Source organism: Venturia canescens, chromosome 11 (assembly GCF_019457755.1).
Source record: "Venturia canescens isolate UGA chromosome 11, ASM1945775v1, whole genome shotgun sequence".
Classification (NCBI taxonomy): Eukaryota; Metazoa; Arthropoda; class Insecta; order Hymenoptera; family Ichneumonidae; genus Venturia; species Venturia canescens.
Window position 1 is genome coordinate 5,434,900 of NC_057431.1, and position 13,387 is coordinate 5,448,286.

The following is a 13,387-nucleotide window of genomic DNA, read 5'->3' on the forward strand; positions in this document are numbered from 1 at the left end:
CCCCCATTTCTGAACTAATTTGACTGAGGCTATACCTCAAAAAGTCAATTTTGGTTATGGAATATAGAATTAGAGAAAACTGCGGAGAATGAATTTTCCACTCATGGAAATGAGGCGAAAATAGAGGAAAAAACTTGTTCAATCTTTTGAGATATTTTTAATTTGAATTCGCTTGAATTTGCATTTTTCCTTATGATCTAATAATTATATAAATTAATTTACATCGTTGATATACATTATATATATACACACAGCACGTACATGTTTTTACATTTCATAAAGAACGTTGATGCGAGCATCAGAATACTCGTGAATGAAGAAAAAAATTTGAAATCGTAAATTTGAAATTGAAATTGACGATCGAGTACAACAAAATGCACATTGTTTCTGCAACAATGATTCGCACAAACGAACACAAGGAAATAATTCTCATCCGGAAATTTTCGTGTATTGTGCTGGTTCATTCTGATTATTTGCTTCGCAAAATTTTTATCGACTATTAAAAAAATGTAAAACGAGACGAAAAAATGTGAATAAGTGTAGGATTAAAATAACATAATGCATCACAGTTCGCCATTCGTGGAATCGTCCTCGAGACAAAATCAGGAAATGAATGAAAAAAACAAAAAGGAAAAATTGAAAAAAATATCAACTGCCACGTTGTCAATCTTTCGTCTCTTCTTCATTGGCTTTTTTGGATATGTTGAGTCACGCAGCGTATTTGAGAGGCGAGGGCTTACGAAAGATTCGTAATTTTCAAGGTAAAATGTTGAGTTGAAAATTTTCATTTATCTTTGGAAACAAAATCTTGAATCTTCTTAAATCGGTCGAAAAATTTCAAAAAACTTTTCATTTTACCGAAAAATCGAGATTTTAAAAAATGAATTCTTCAGGAGAGAATATAATACGGAAAAATAGTGAAACTCCGTAAGAGAATTTGAAAATTTTCAACAAAACCGATGCCTCACCGTGGAACAATTAAAAAATTGCTTTTTCATCGCTGTTCTTCAAATGTTCCTCATTTTCTGCCTTTTTTCAATTGCTAGCAGTGACTGACTTCCATACCGTGGGGTAACCTGTGACCCTGTTTGTTACTCATTGACAATTGTCTTGTCGCCATTCCCCCGCCGCATTGGCTGCTCCAATCAGCGGTTGGCATGGGAGTGCGATAAAATTTCGATGACGTTTTGTTGAAAACCGGCAACAATTCGTTCGCTTCGTTCGACAGCGCCTGCAACATGGAAAATTCCATTATTTTCGAAGAAAAGCACACTCTTCTTATGGGAATTTGGGAAATAAAAAATCGAGTATTCCCAAAATTCTCAAATTTCGATACTAAAAAACACGAAAAGTGCATTACTTTGAGATAAATAACAGCGTCGGTGCCGTAGCCTTCACAGCTCAGAACTACGAGATCGCCGTGGAAATATCTCGCGTACAATCTCGACAATGGAAGCCCATAACCGTAACCAGCCAACGGGACAGTGTGAGAATCCGATTTGCTCGGTTGGGGTGCAGTACTGTACATGTACTTGAAAAGATGATCGGTCAACGACCTTGGAATTCCACCCCCTCGATCAGAAATCTGAAAATAAATGGAAAAAATATGAAAAAATGGAACTTTAGAATTCGTCGTTTCATTAAAAGGCTTCATAAGTTGTATTTTTCAAAATTCCTCAACAAAATTCAACATTTTCTATTGAATTACACAATAATTTTAACCGAGGAATTAAAGGATGTAGGAAAAAAATTGATTTTTCTAGTTTCCGCGAAAAAAAGCGACTCGTTTCTCTCAGCTTTTGAAGCTTATTTACCTTGAATAACTAATTATTTTATAATTGGGGCAAACCTTGACACAAACGTCCTCTTTGCCACGTACGATGGTGACTTCGATCGGTGGATAACTTTCAGCGTCAGTAATGTGTTCCATGACAGCTCTCATGCTATTTTTGAAAAGCTCGAACAGCATGTGGTACAAGTGACTCGGAACGTAAATTATTCGGATTTCGTTGCCGGCCTCAAGGTCTGAAAAACCCATGGAAATGGAATTTTTAATAAAAATATTCAATTTGGCAAGTTTTCCATACTTTTTTCCCCAAAAACACCAAAATTTGTACCAATTATTCTCAAAATTCATGTTTTGCATTATTTATCACAAAAAGGATTGACTTTTTTTTTTAAATACTGAAAATCCTCAATTTTCGACGTTTTATTTTGACGAGAGATCAGTAAAAATGAATTTTTATTAAATGAAATAATTCAAATTGTTCCTCGAAAATTATGAACCCGATTCCAAACGTTTTTTTATCTTGTTTACCATTGTACTGTTTGACGATGAGCTCGGGGCTGGCGAGATAATATTGATCGCAAAGAAATCGGGCATTTTCGTAAGCGTCTTTGACAACACCGATAACGTCGCAATAGGGATCGATACAGCCAACGTGTCTGTTGTCCCCGTTCAGTACACCGCCGAAGAGGAGAGCTGGAAACGAGAAAGTGGGGGGAAAATTTAAATGAATTTTCGAATTTTTCGAACGCTACTTTGAATCTTTTCCAAAAATGATTGATTGTGACATCAAATAAATCGAATTTTGACGTTTCTTGGATCATGAATGGATCGATTCGATCAACAGAACGATTCGCAAACAAAATAAGATAAATTGCTCACGTTTTTCTCCTGATTTCAGATTTTTGATGAATTGCACATCCACTTAAATAACATTTGTCGAATACTCACTGTGCTGATTAATGAGCATTCTTATCGAGACTCGAGACATGAAAAATCTGTCCAAAAAATATTGAATACTGTTCTCAGTTTGTGGATCGACGTCGTGGGAGTCTTTCAGCTCGAGTATGCCCTGGGCCATAACTTCGACGACGTCGGAATGGCGGTTTCTTATTTTGACAAGAGCCTCGCAAAATCTGCAACAAAAATGTCTCGAAATAATAAGCAAAACACTCAGAAATTCGGGGATTCGAATTTTGGCATACTGAACAGAAAAAATATTTGAAGATATCAATTTTTTGGGAACATTATGAAAAAATTTTGATCTTGGCACTTCGATGAGGAGAAAACTATCAATTTTCAATAAATATGAAGCAAAATATTGAAAATCACAATTTTTTGGGAAAAATTCTCTAAATTTTTCATTCGAACATCCCAATGATGAACAAATTATTAATTTTTTTCACAAAAGTTTGAAAAAATACTTTTAAATGTCAATTGTTTGTAAAAATATAAAAAAAAATCCATACTAAATCAGTTTCTCACATTTTTGAGCATTTAGCTGAATAAAATGTGTCTCGACGAATTAGAATTTCGCTGAACACTTAGGATTTATGTATTTGCTTACCTATCAAGTGTTATCTCATTGACCTCGGCCTTCTCGAAATGTATGATTTCCTCGAAAGACTTAATGTACAAATTATTAACGATACCGACGCTTGGCATTCTCAACAAATGTTCCGGCAATAAATGAATCTCTTTCATAATGTTAGCAAGTCTGACGGGCAGTTCTTTCCGCAGGAAAATGAAGGATTTTCTTTCGCAAGCGCTCAAGCCTGAAAAAAGAGAAAAAAAAATATTTCATTTTTGACAGCTCGATGACATAACCAAAATTATTATATTTTACCATTATTTTCATCCATTTTGACGATGATGAAACAGATGATAAAAAATTTAAAAAAGTGTAATTCCCGGATGAGAATGTCACAAAGAATATCAATTATCAATTTTTTTTACGAAACGTCACTTTATCGTCGAGCTTTTTTCGATCGCGTTTCCCAATCGATAAGACTCTTATCTCGAGTCTCTCCCCGAGATGTTATTTATTTCGCAGCAGAAAACACAACAAAACACGTGGGAATTGCAAGGCGGCTGATAAACCGTCGGTTGGAGAGATGAATCGCTTTTTCTTGCGAGAAAAATGTTGAAAATAGTGAAAGAGACGAAAATAGAATGATTTTCGAAAGATGTGACGGGCCTCGAAAAAATAGCCCCTTAAAATGCATCGACCTTGCATTCATACTTTCATCCTTCGCGAATCGTGGATTCCGGGTACGAAAATAGAAAATTTCTCATTTAAAATGCCACATCCAGCGGGTTGTTAATCGAGAGACAAGTGCGAGTGCAGCTGCCACTCAGATTGCATCATTCGCTCTCTTTTTCTCTCTATCAACTATTGACGCGCCCATGTGGGCTTCTTCCTCGTTCCCATTTACACCAATCAAGCTCTAACGTGTCCCTCGACGTTCATTCAATAAAACAAAACCCTCGGTATACGCACCCACGATCAATCCGAAAATCGATTGATACTTGTGCTTCGAATATTCACGATTTCGTGAAAAATACGAAAACACTCGAACGTCGTAGTTTCGTGAACGATTCAAATTACGAATTTATTCACGAATTAATCGTTCTACTTGAATAATAAAATCTTAAAAAAGTTATTTAAACTCGTTATCATTAATAAAAATAATTATTCAATCTGTCATAAAAAAATTAATCTACCAGAAATAAATTTAATCTGTCATAAAGAGCAATAAAAATGCTTGGAAATAAAAATGGCGAAACATTCTCTTCGATTCCATTGATACGGGTCGAATTACCGGTATTTGAGATTATTTACAATCAAGTAAAAATTATCTGTGTCACTCGAATGTCGAGATCGTTGAACTCCTCTATTTTTCTCTCCCTCTCTCCGAACTTACCGACGAGTCACGCTGGCTGGAGTGTTTGCATACGTTTCCATTCGTGTGTTTGTGAGAGTTATACAAAAGATCGTGAATTTTGTTGGAACGTATATGAAAACAGAGTACAATTTCGACTAACTGATGAAAAACACGAAATAAACCGATAAAGAGCACCGTGAGGAGCACCGATAAAAAGCACAGCCATAAAAACTGATATAAACAGTTTTTATGGCGTTTATATAAAAAGCGTTTACGTAACGTTTTTTCGCCTAACAATGAGTCACGTGACCTCACAAGTGGTTAACCTTGACGCGAAGATTTTACGAATGTCGATTCAATTAAAACTGTCATGTGATCCAAACACTTTGTTAGCGAGTGTACAAAACGCGATGGAAATATTTTTCGCGCCGTTTACTCCCGCGAAAGGTGATGGAAAAAGTTTGATAACGGACGGTCTTTTGACTCAATTTTTTTCATCACACTTTTTTAGGTTATGGAACTCGATTATTGAGCAGCCATTTTTGCCGCTCCATCCCTGTCACTTTAGGAACGAAATCTGCTGTGCTTTGAGGTAAAAAATTCTATTTTTTGTTCCATCAGAACCGTACACGACAAAGGAACGAAATCGTACCGAAGATTTTCGTTTAATCGACCGGTCGATTCGGCCGCCATTCTGACCGTTGCGTCTCAACGTACTTATTTTGAAAACCCTTTAGCACTCGCTTCACATCGAAAAAATTGATTTAGATTTTTTTCCACATTGAAATGATTCGAATAATGCTGAATTATTTAATTCATTGAATAATCCTTTTGCCGAATCGGTGCTCATTAATTGGAGGGTCAATTTGACGGGTGGTCGATCTCCATATCAATCGAAGTTGGCTGTTTACATTTCTTTCGTCGAATAAAAAAATATCTTAGTCATAATGCTCGGAATCAGCGAAACGCGAGAGGCGAAACGTCCGTTGATTCTCTGTATCGTGGGTGTGTCAATGACGAAAATTTCGTCCATTGGCTCGCTGAAGCGCGATTATTTGTATCACAAAATGTGGACTTTGAGCTGCTGCGACGTCACAAAACCACCTACGTATACGCGCCGCCTTCCTCGTTCAAAATCACACAGACGCACCTTTGTGTGTGTAATTGTGCGATGAGACGTAAACAAACACAGGATTTACGTACGAAGCGTGTTTATATCGGCTGTTTTATAAGAAGAATATCATTTCGCGTTTCTTTTTTTATTCGTGTTTTGTGAAACGTTTCATCATCGATCCCAAAGTCCGAAGACATTTTCGGATCCCGATCAATTCGCTTTTTCCTGTCACCGACAGAATTTTATTCGAGTTCGTAGAGTTGCACTTTGAGACTGAAAAAAATACTTTTCGCTGTCAAATTTTTCCTCGAAACTACCCACATTTTTATTAAAGTGTTTCAATTTCGAAATTTTGTTGGATGAAATGGAAGATTATTGAAAAAGTTTTTTCGTATTTTTGTTGAAAAATTGAATTTTTTACTTTTTGAAAAAAATTATTAATAAAAACGAAAAATATTGTCATCGTCGTATCATTGCAATTAATGATCGAGTTTAATTGCATTCCTGATTACCTAACAACGGGAATCATTGAAAATACAAAAAGTACGGAATTGACAATTATTCATCATCAGCATGATTAAAAAAAAGCGTAAAAAATGTGCTATTCCGAGCGCGTCTTCGTAATGCGTTTATCAAGGACGCAGGATGCAGCCAATTTATCAATTAGTGTCTAGAGATCGCTTCGAAAAGGGGTTGAAATAATAATAACATTAAATATAATAATAGAAAAGGAAGTGCAAAATTCGAAAATGCGCGAATACATTTTTTGGCACTTCCCATTTCCGAGATTTTTTTCGTCATATGTACGAGCATATCTATAAAGCGTAAGTTCATACATTCTACCTTAAAACTCTGTATTGAGACCATTCACTTAATTCAATAACGAGCTTGATCGAATATCGAGAATGATGAACGAAAGCCTGAAAATGGGAATAAAAAACAAAAGAATTGGACGTATTGGTGAGATGTGAGAAGAAAAAACATACAAGTCACGTAGGCTGGGGGACACAAAACGGTCACGAGCCCGTGAAAATCTCGCGGATTTCCGAATTAGGACGTGATTGATAAGAAAAATGATAGATGCAGAAAAAAAGTCGATTTTGACAGAAAAAAAAATTGAGGGTAAACAGGAGAGGCTGATAAGCAAGTGCGTTAATATTTGTTTAGTTTTAAGGTCATTTATAATCTGCTCACCGAAATCGATGAACTGTTTTATCGAAAGGGGCGACGGGTTGAACTGTGAATAGAAATCCAGCATCTTGGTCATGCCGCTCAAACAGCGCCTCGTTATCCTCATTTTGACGCTTTTTACACATTAAACGTTTATTTTAAAATTTGACAACGAACTAGCTTTCCCTTAAGATTCAGCAACTTTTCGCTACGAATTTTTCTTTGCTTTTGTTTGGGTCGGGATCAGAATGAGACAACGGCGAACAGGCGCAGAACGACTGCACTACTCGCTTCGACTGCGGACACTGATTATATACGCGATGTGGGAGCCCGTTTTTTTTGCTCCTTTTAGTACCTTTTCCTTCGCATAGGTGACACCGGTGCATAAGAGCCAAACCGCGGTTCTTTGGCCCTAAAATTATACTCGATACAGAAACGAAGTTAATAGCGATACCGTCGGTCGGTAAGTTAGAAATTTTCTAAACGAAAGTACTAGTTCAGGACTTCGTCGATTGTTGAGGCAAAAATCCGAAAATAAATCGAAAAAATCAAAGGTTAGGTCATTTTTTTATGGTTTAAATATATAAGGTTTTGATGGTCGTTTGTGAAAAAAAAATTCACATCGGTAAGCTAGAGATGCGCTGGTAAATAGCCGACGCGACACGCTCGCGCGCAAGCTATTGGCAGGGATGCGGGCAATTCAAATGACGTTCGAAAATGTTGGGCATTCTTTTGGATTTCTGTTGGGAAATTGAGTTGTAACCTCGAAAAAAGATTTTTTTTTGTATTTGACTATTAGATAAAACGGAAAAATGGATTTTCGGGTTACTGGAATCGAGAAATGGAACTGAACAGTTCGAACATCGAATTATCGAAATTTTCGGCGCCATCTAAGCATGGAGAAAGTAATTTGACTCTGTGAGTATCGCGGACTTCCGTTTCGAGGCGACACAAGTCCATGTGGTACTGCGTGATCACTCGAGCACGGGCCAGAGAGAGCGGTGTGATTTTTTTTAATATATTTAAGGAGAATGAGAAATTCCTGGGCTTTCGCGCGTCTCGTGTTTATCGACTAGAATAAGCTCAAATAAAAAGGTTGCGAACGTCAGGTGATAAAACAAAGAAAATCGTGCTGAAATTGGTGCGTTAAATGTTGCCTTAAGGGAGCATTTGTTTGAGGTGTGAAAAATCGTGTTTCGGGGGCAGCGAGGAGAAATTCTTGCCTCGTTTTTTTTATCTTTGAGATCGCAACGTGTGCGTGCGTGAACCATGGCGGATTTAGACGATTTTTTTGCGAAAAAAGATCGCAAGAAGGCGAAAGGAAAAAAATTTACAACGACCGAGGAAATCGCCAAGAAACTCGAGGAGACCGGAAAACGCGTTGAGAAACCTAAACCAAAGGACAAACCGGCCAATCCCGAAGAAGATGAAGTTGCTCAAACGGCCCCCGTGAGTTCTTTTCTCTTTTTTTTTTTAAAGCCCACGATCAGGCGTTCGAATCGGTTTTTTTTCGTACTTTTTTTTAACGTCGTAGGGAAAACGATCTGTTTATTTCCGTGTTCAATGACTCCTGACCGTAAATCACTTAATTTTCTCAACGATTCGGCGGCGGGCGAGGGGATAAGAATGAGGCTGCCATGTTTGATCCTTGCAAACGTCACATCGCCCCTTACGACCCCAAAATTATAATCACGTTACCAACTTGATGAAAAAAATAAAAAAAACTTCCCATGTCCACACCTTTTTTCACTCGATCCACCTATTTTCATATCCTCGAGTCCTTACGTAATGCCCCGTGCAATATGGAACTTCTCTACGATCTTTTTTCTCCACTTTTCTTCTCTGCTTCGAGCAGAGAAGTTTTCGATTGACCTCATTTTCTTTCACAGCTGTTCCCTCCGTTTGACGATCTTAACCTCACTTTCGACCCTTTCTCCACTGCCCGAAATTTTACGGCAAAAACTACAGATTTGGACCTTTGATTTTCGCTGATCCCGCTCGTAGCAGATCGAAAACTGCTGATTTTTTCAACTGATTTGGAAATATTGTAAAATCTTCGAATTTCCTAGATTTTCAATTGTTGATCTCATTACTTCTGGGGATTTTTTTTATTTCCTCCAATTGTCCGTAGATTTTAATAATCTGTATTTTAAAAAATATAGAATTTGAAAAAACATAAAAAAAAAGAGCAAAGTACAAAGGAGAGAGTTAGAAATAGTTAGACCGAAGCAAAAAACGTGAAATCTCAACGAAATTCATATGAAACTAACCAATCAAATTTCTTTGCATGAATATTCCAGGAAGAGGATGAATGGCGAGAGTTCGAGGAGGAGAAAAAGGATTACACGGGTTTGAAAATAGGTAATTTGGCGGTGACTGATAATACCGATGGCGAGTCGGAAGAAGAGAGAGGAACAGGGGAAAACAGTTCTGACGGCGAAGCGACCGAAGCTGGTGGAAAGCAGAGCGGCCCTTGGAAAAAACAAGAATTGCCAGAGCAAAAAGAAACTGTAGGAGAGGCTCCGCCTGCGGGAGGAGGAAGTTACAAAGCGCCTCATTTGAGGAACGTAAGCTCATCTGTTTCAACAAGTTCAAGGTCGAGAATGAGAAAAGTTGCTCCCGATATCAACAGCGAAGAATATTTTCCTACACTTAGCGGCAAACAACCTCAGAGCGGAGAATCTGGCCCATGGGGAAGATGGTGAGCTTTAAAAATGAATTTTCCTACATTTCTCACCAATTTCTGTTTCAATATGTTGTCCAATAATTAGAAATTGTTAAGGATCAATAATACGAGAAGATGAAACAAATTTTCGTTCTCTTTTTCAACTTGACACCCATTTTTACATCAAATTCTAAAAAAACGTAACTTTTTTTGGCTCACTTTTCCTCATGTAACTTCCTAATAAGTAATTGGAGTTTTTTTCCAATGATTTTATGCATTTACTATCGGTTGAGTTCAAAAATGGAATCAAAGTCCTCGGACGCATTAAAAAATCAATGTTTTTAGTATCAGCAAAGACGATTTTAGTTCGTCTTTGCTGTCATTGAGAAAAAGGTCTTTTTGAAGTTTGATAACTCGACATAGTTGAAAATTAGCAATAAAATTCGATCAGATGTGAATCCAAAGATTGTGGGTGTATAGGAAACGCGAAGAAGGAAATTTTGAGGAAGTTCGCAACCGAGGAGGCAGCAGAGGATACAGTATGCCGGAATCGCAGGGAGCACAAGCCCCGAAGCTTTCATTGGGCAACAAATATGGCGCTCTCTCTCAGGACCAGAGCTGAGATCGCGACCGAGGCATTTTCTCGTGGGAGAATAAATCGTGACGTCGTTGTAAAATGCATCGTTTCGTAGCCCAGTCGGTGCTCTGCCGAAGACCCATTTTTATAGGATAGAAATTTTGTTTTTGCGCTCTCCCCCTGCCCCCCTGGTTTTGTTTATTGAGAAAAATGAAAAGCGAGAAAACCCAAGGAAATATGAGAAGAAACGAAACGGCGTCGACGTGGTGCGAAGAATGTTTAAAAAATCGCCTGCGTCGACACTTTATTTAATATATTGATATTATCAATGATGGAGATTCACTTTGTGACAAAAAATATGAAAAACGATGAAATATATCGGGATTCCGGACCGCCACATTGGCTCGTTCCAACTTTCGCCGCTAGAATCGCACGGATTGCATTTTTTTAAATCTCCTTTTCAAGTATAGGTAACTCGCAGAGTTTTATTTCCGCCTATTTTCGAAGGCAATTTTTTCATTTTCGCGACACTATTGCCCATTTATTATTTCATTGACATAGTAAATTGCCATTTCGCAAATATCTCGATAAACACGAAGACACACAATGAAGATGAAAAATTTTCCCATTTTCGCCACATTTTCGTGCGGTTCCTATTTTTTACGTTTATCTAAATAATTCATAAATACGAAAGGATGTTCGGAGACTCAAGGAAAACATAATAAAATGGTAAATACATCGACTAAGTGCGAGGGAGAGAGAAAAAGAGAGGCGATAAATTAAATGAATAAATTAATTGAAGAGAAAGAAATAAATCGTGCGAATAAGAGCTGATTGATAAAGAGGATAAAAAAGAGCAACAATTTGTAGGTAAAATTAAGAATTAAGCGTATATGCGTAGAAAATAAATAAAAAAATCATTAAATGAGAGAAGAAATAACAACTTAAAAGAAGTAATAATTATAACGAATAAATAATTGAATAATTCATCAAAATAACGAGAGTGATTCTCACCGGGGCTGGGCTTCGGAACATGTCGAAATATAAACGAAACCAACAAAGAGACACAAAGTATAAAAAACAAAATAAAAAAAATCGAGTTTGTTCACTGCGATGCTAATTTTTCGTTTTGAGAGCGGCATTAAAGGAGAAGTAAATGATAATGGAAGAAATCAATTGATAGGCGATAAGCTAACGGGATGAGAATAATTGGGTGACATTTTGTTTGTTTTTAAATGGAAAATTTTGTTCGCACGAATGATTTTCAGTTTGAAGAGGACAAAGAAACACTCTATTTACACTTTTGTTGACGATTGTTTAATTATTTCTGTTAGATAAGGCTTTTTTTAAATAAAACAAAGACACATTGAAGAGAAGCAGTTTTTAGGCTCCTCGATACTCTTTTCTTTCCTCCTCTTTATTATCAGCTTGGTCGTCTATTGTTCAACGATATTCTAGTGAAAAATAAATAAACAATCATTTGAAAAGTACGGTCACCAATCGTTTGATTATCAAATCCTCGAGACTTAGAGAAATTCATAAATTTTTTCGTAAATTTTTCTAACCTAAAAGTTGAAAAATTGAATTTTAAAAAATTTTCGTCCTTCTGTGAAGCAGAACTTGGAATAAATGAGTTTCGTGCTATTACAAAGTCATTATCTTCAATTTTTTATATTTTTTAAACAAATATACAATACTTTGATTTTTTCGGAAGAACTTTGGTGATGCGGTTGCCAGTTACCCTCACAAGACGTCTTCCGGCTTCGCGAAGTCGCCACTGCTGTCAACAAAATCGTTAAATCCATTGATTTTTTAGAAAATTTCGATTTTAAAAATTTTCCATCCGTTTTCAAGTACTTTTTCATGATTTTTTTTATAAAATAGGATTCATTGCACTTCACGACGATGATTGAAATCAGTGTCGCGAAGATACCTCTCGCCGTATCTCAGCCCATGGCTTCCCTCGTTCGTGTAACTCTTAAACATTTCTTTATCGAGGAGCTCCGGTCTGAAGTTCGGCAAAAAGTAAGTCCAAGCTTTGCACAATATGCCCATCTGTCAAAAAATTCTGCCAGATTACTTTTTTTTTTAATTAAATATTCATTTTTGAAAGATTTTTAAAACGAGAAAAAAATCGAGCATTTCGATTGACAATCGATTCAGTTCATTGTTTATTGTTCAATTTATTCTCTGATTATTTAAATTCTGCGGCTGAGCAATTATTTTTACCTCTTCGAAATTAATATTCGGTTTCAAATTTGCCGCTGGCGCCATCAGCACTTCTTCCTCTGTACGAACATAAAATGACGGATGCTCTTCTAATTCGTCCAGTTTCTCGAGCATCTTCGTATCGACGTCGTAAACTTCACCGAGAATTTGCTGCTCGAGTATTGAGGCAAAAGTTGTAAAAATATCCGTTTCTATTTTCGATTAATTATATTTATCAAATGGAAATAAAATTGACAGGTTATTCAAGAAAATCGTTGGGAGCGCCGCCACTTCGGAAGCCACCTGGCGGCGCGTTCGCACTCGTTCATTTTTATAGCTTCCGGTTTTAATCGTAAACAACTTACGTTCCCGGTGTCAGGTTTTTTCAGCAGAAATGGAATGTTGTATTTGGTTGCGATAACGAGAGGATACTTGTTGACCGTTTTTCCGCAACCGAGAAATTTCGCGTAGCCCCCGTCTTTTGTGTTTTGAAGAATCCGATGATTCGGCTCGCCCCTTTTTAATGTCCCGTAAACGAAAACCCGGTGCAACGGGTTCTTGAACAAATTCTCGTACATTTTCTTTCTTCGGCCTTCCCGTCACTTTGCAACACTTTCGAAGCACCAAGGTCAAAAGGACATTTGATAAAACTCTAAAAAATCAATATGGCCGATGAGTCACTCTGTTTGAATTTTTTTAATCTTCTGAACTTCAAATCTAAACTTCTTATTTTTGGAGGCTCAAAATAAAAACGTAATTCGATACCCGGTGAGTGTTTTTTTCCGTTTTTTTTTTGTATACACGCCTCTTCGACCACGGAGTAAAGGAAACTGAAGATTCGTCGCCTTTCGTAACATCTTGACGTTCAAATATTTTCATTGTGAAAAATGTTTAAAAATTTGTTTACACAGATCAAAACTGATAATCAGAATCTTCAATAAAATTTTCTCACCTCCCTATAATAATAGCGCGAATTTGAAAA

General features: G+C 36.9%; 3 protein-coding genes across 13 annotated transcripts; 1 reads left to right on the forward strand and 2 right to left on the reverse strand.

Annotated features, from left to right (window-relative positions):
- Positions 1–142: 142 nt before the first annotated feature.
- On the reverse strand, positions 143–7,258 carry Pdk (pyruvate dehydrogenase kinase). Of its 2 annotated transcripts, none has more exons than XM_043432632.1 (7): positions 6,980–7,258; positions 3,354–3,561; positions 2,738–2,922; positions 2,318–2,482; positions 1,850–2,025; positions 1,361–1,585; positions 143–1,231 (listed from the first exon to the last, which is right to left on the reverse strand). In XM_043432632.1, exons 1-7 carry the CDS (start codon positions 7,080–7,082, stop codon positions 1,043–1,045), a joined length of 1,251 nt encoding a protein of 416 aa, XP_043288567.1. In that variant the 5' UTR covers positions 7,083–7,258; the 3' UTR covers positions 143–1,042. The 2 variants fall into 2 exon arrangements, with proteins under 2 accessions (XP_043288567.1, XP_043288568.1); XM_043432633.1 differs by lacking the exon at positions 6,980–7,258 and adding an exon at positions 4,711–4,733.
- Positions 7,259–7,897: 639 nt separating this feature from the next.
- On the forward strand, positions 7,898–11,573 carry LOC122418432 (protein CDV3 homolog). Its single transcript, XM_043432634.1, has 3 exons — positions 7,898–8,404; positions 9,256–9,656; positions 10,101–11,573. Exons 1-3 carry the CDS (start codon positions 8,225–8,227, stop codon positions 10,240–10,242), a joined length of 723 nt encoding a protein of 240 aa, XP_043288569.1. The 5' UTR covers positions 7,898–8,224; the 3' UTR covers positions 10,243–11,573.
- Positions 11,492–13,228, reverse strand: LOC122418433 (putative gamma-glutamylcyclotransferase CG2811). Of its 10 annotated transcripts, none has more exons than XR_006262498.1 (5): positions 12,771–13,226; positions 12,427–12,576; positions 12,055–12,252; positions 11,895–11,974; positions 11,492–11,651 (listed from the first exon to the last, which is right to left on the reverse strand). XR_006262498.1 is itself a non-coding variant. In XM_043432640.1 (5 exons), the coding sequence occupies exons 1-4, from the start codon at positions 12,981–12,983 to the stop codon at positions 11,941–11,943; spliced, it is 522 nt and encodes a 173-aa protein (XP_043288575.1). In that variant the 5' UTR covers positions 12,984–13,226; the 3' UTR covers positions 11,492–11,651; positions 11,895–11,940. The 10 variants fall into 10 exon arrangements, 6 of the variants coding, with proteins under 6 accessions (XP_043288575.1, XP_043288574.1, XP_043288573.1 ...); XR_006262497.1 differs by having other exon boundaries at positions 11,895–11,977; positions 12,771–13,225; XM_043432640.1 differs by having other exon boundaries at positions 11,895–11,977; positions 12,131–12,252.
- Positions 13,229–13,387: the final 159 nt, after the last annotated feature.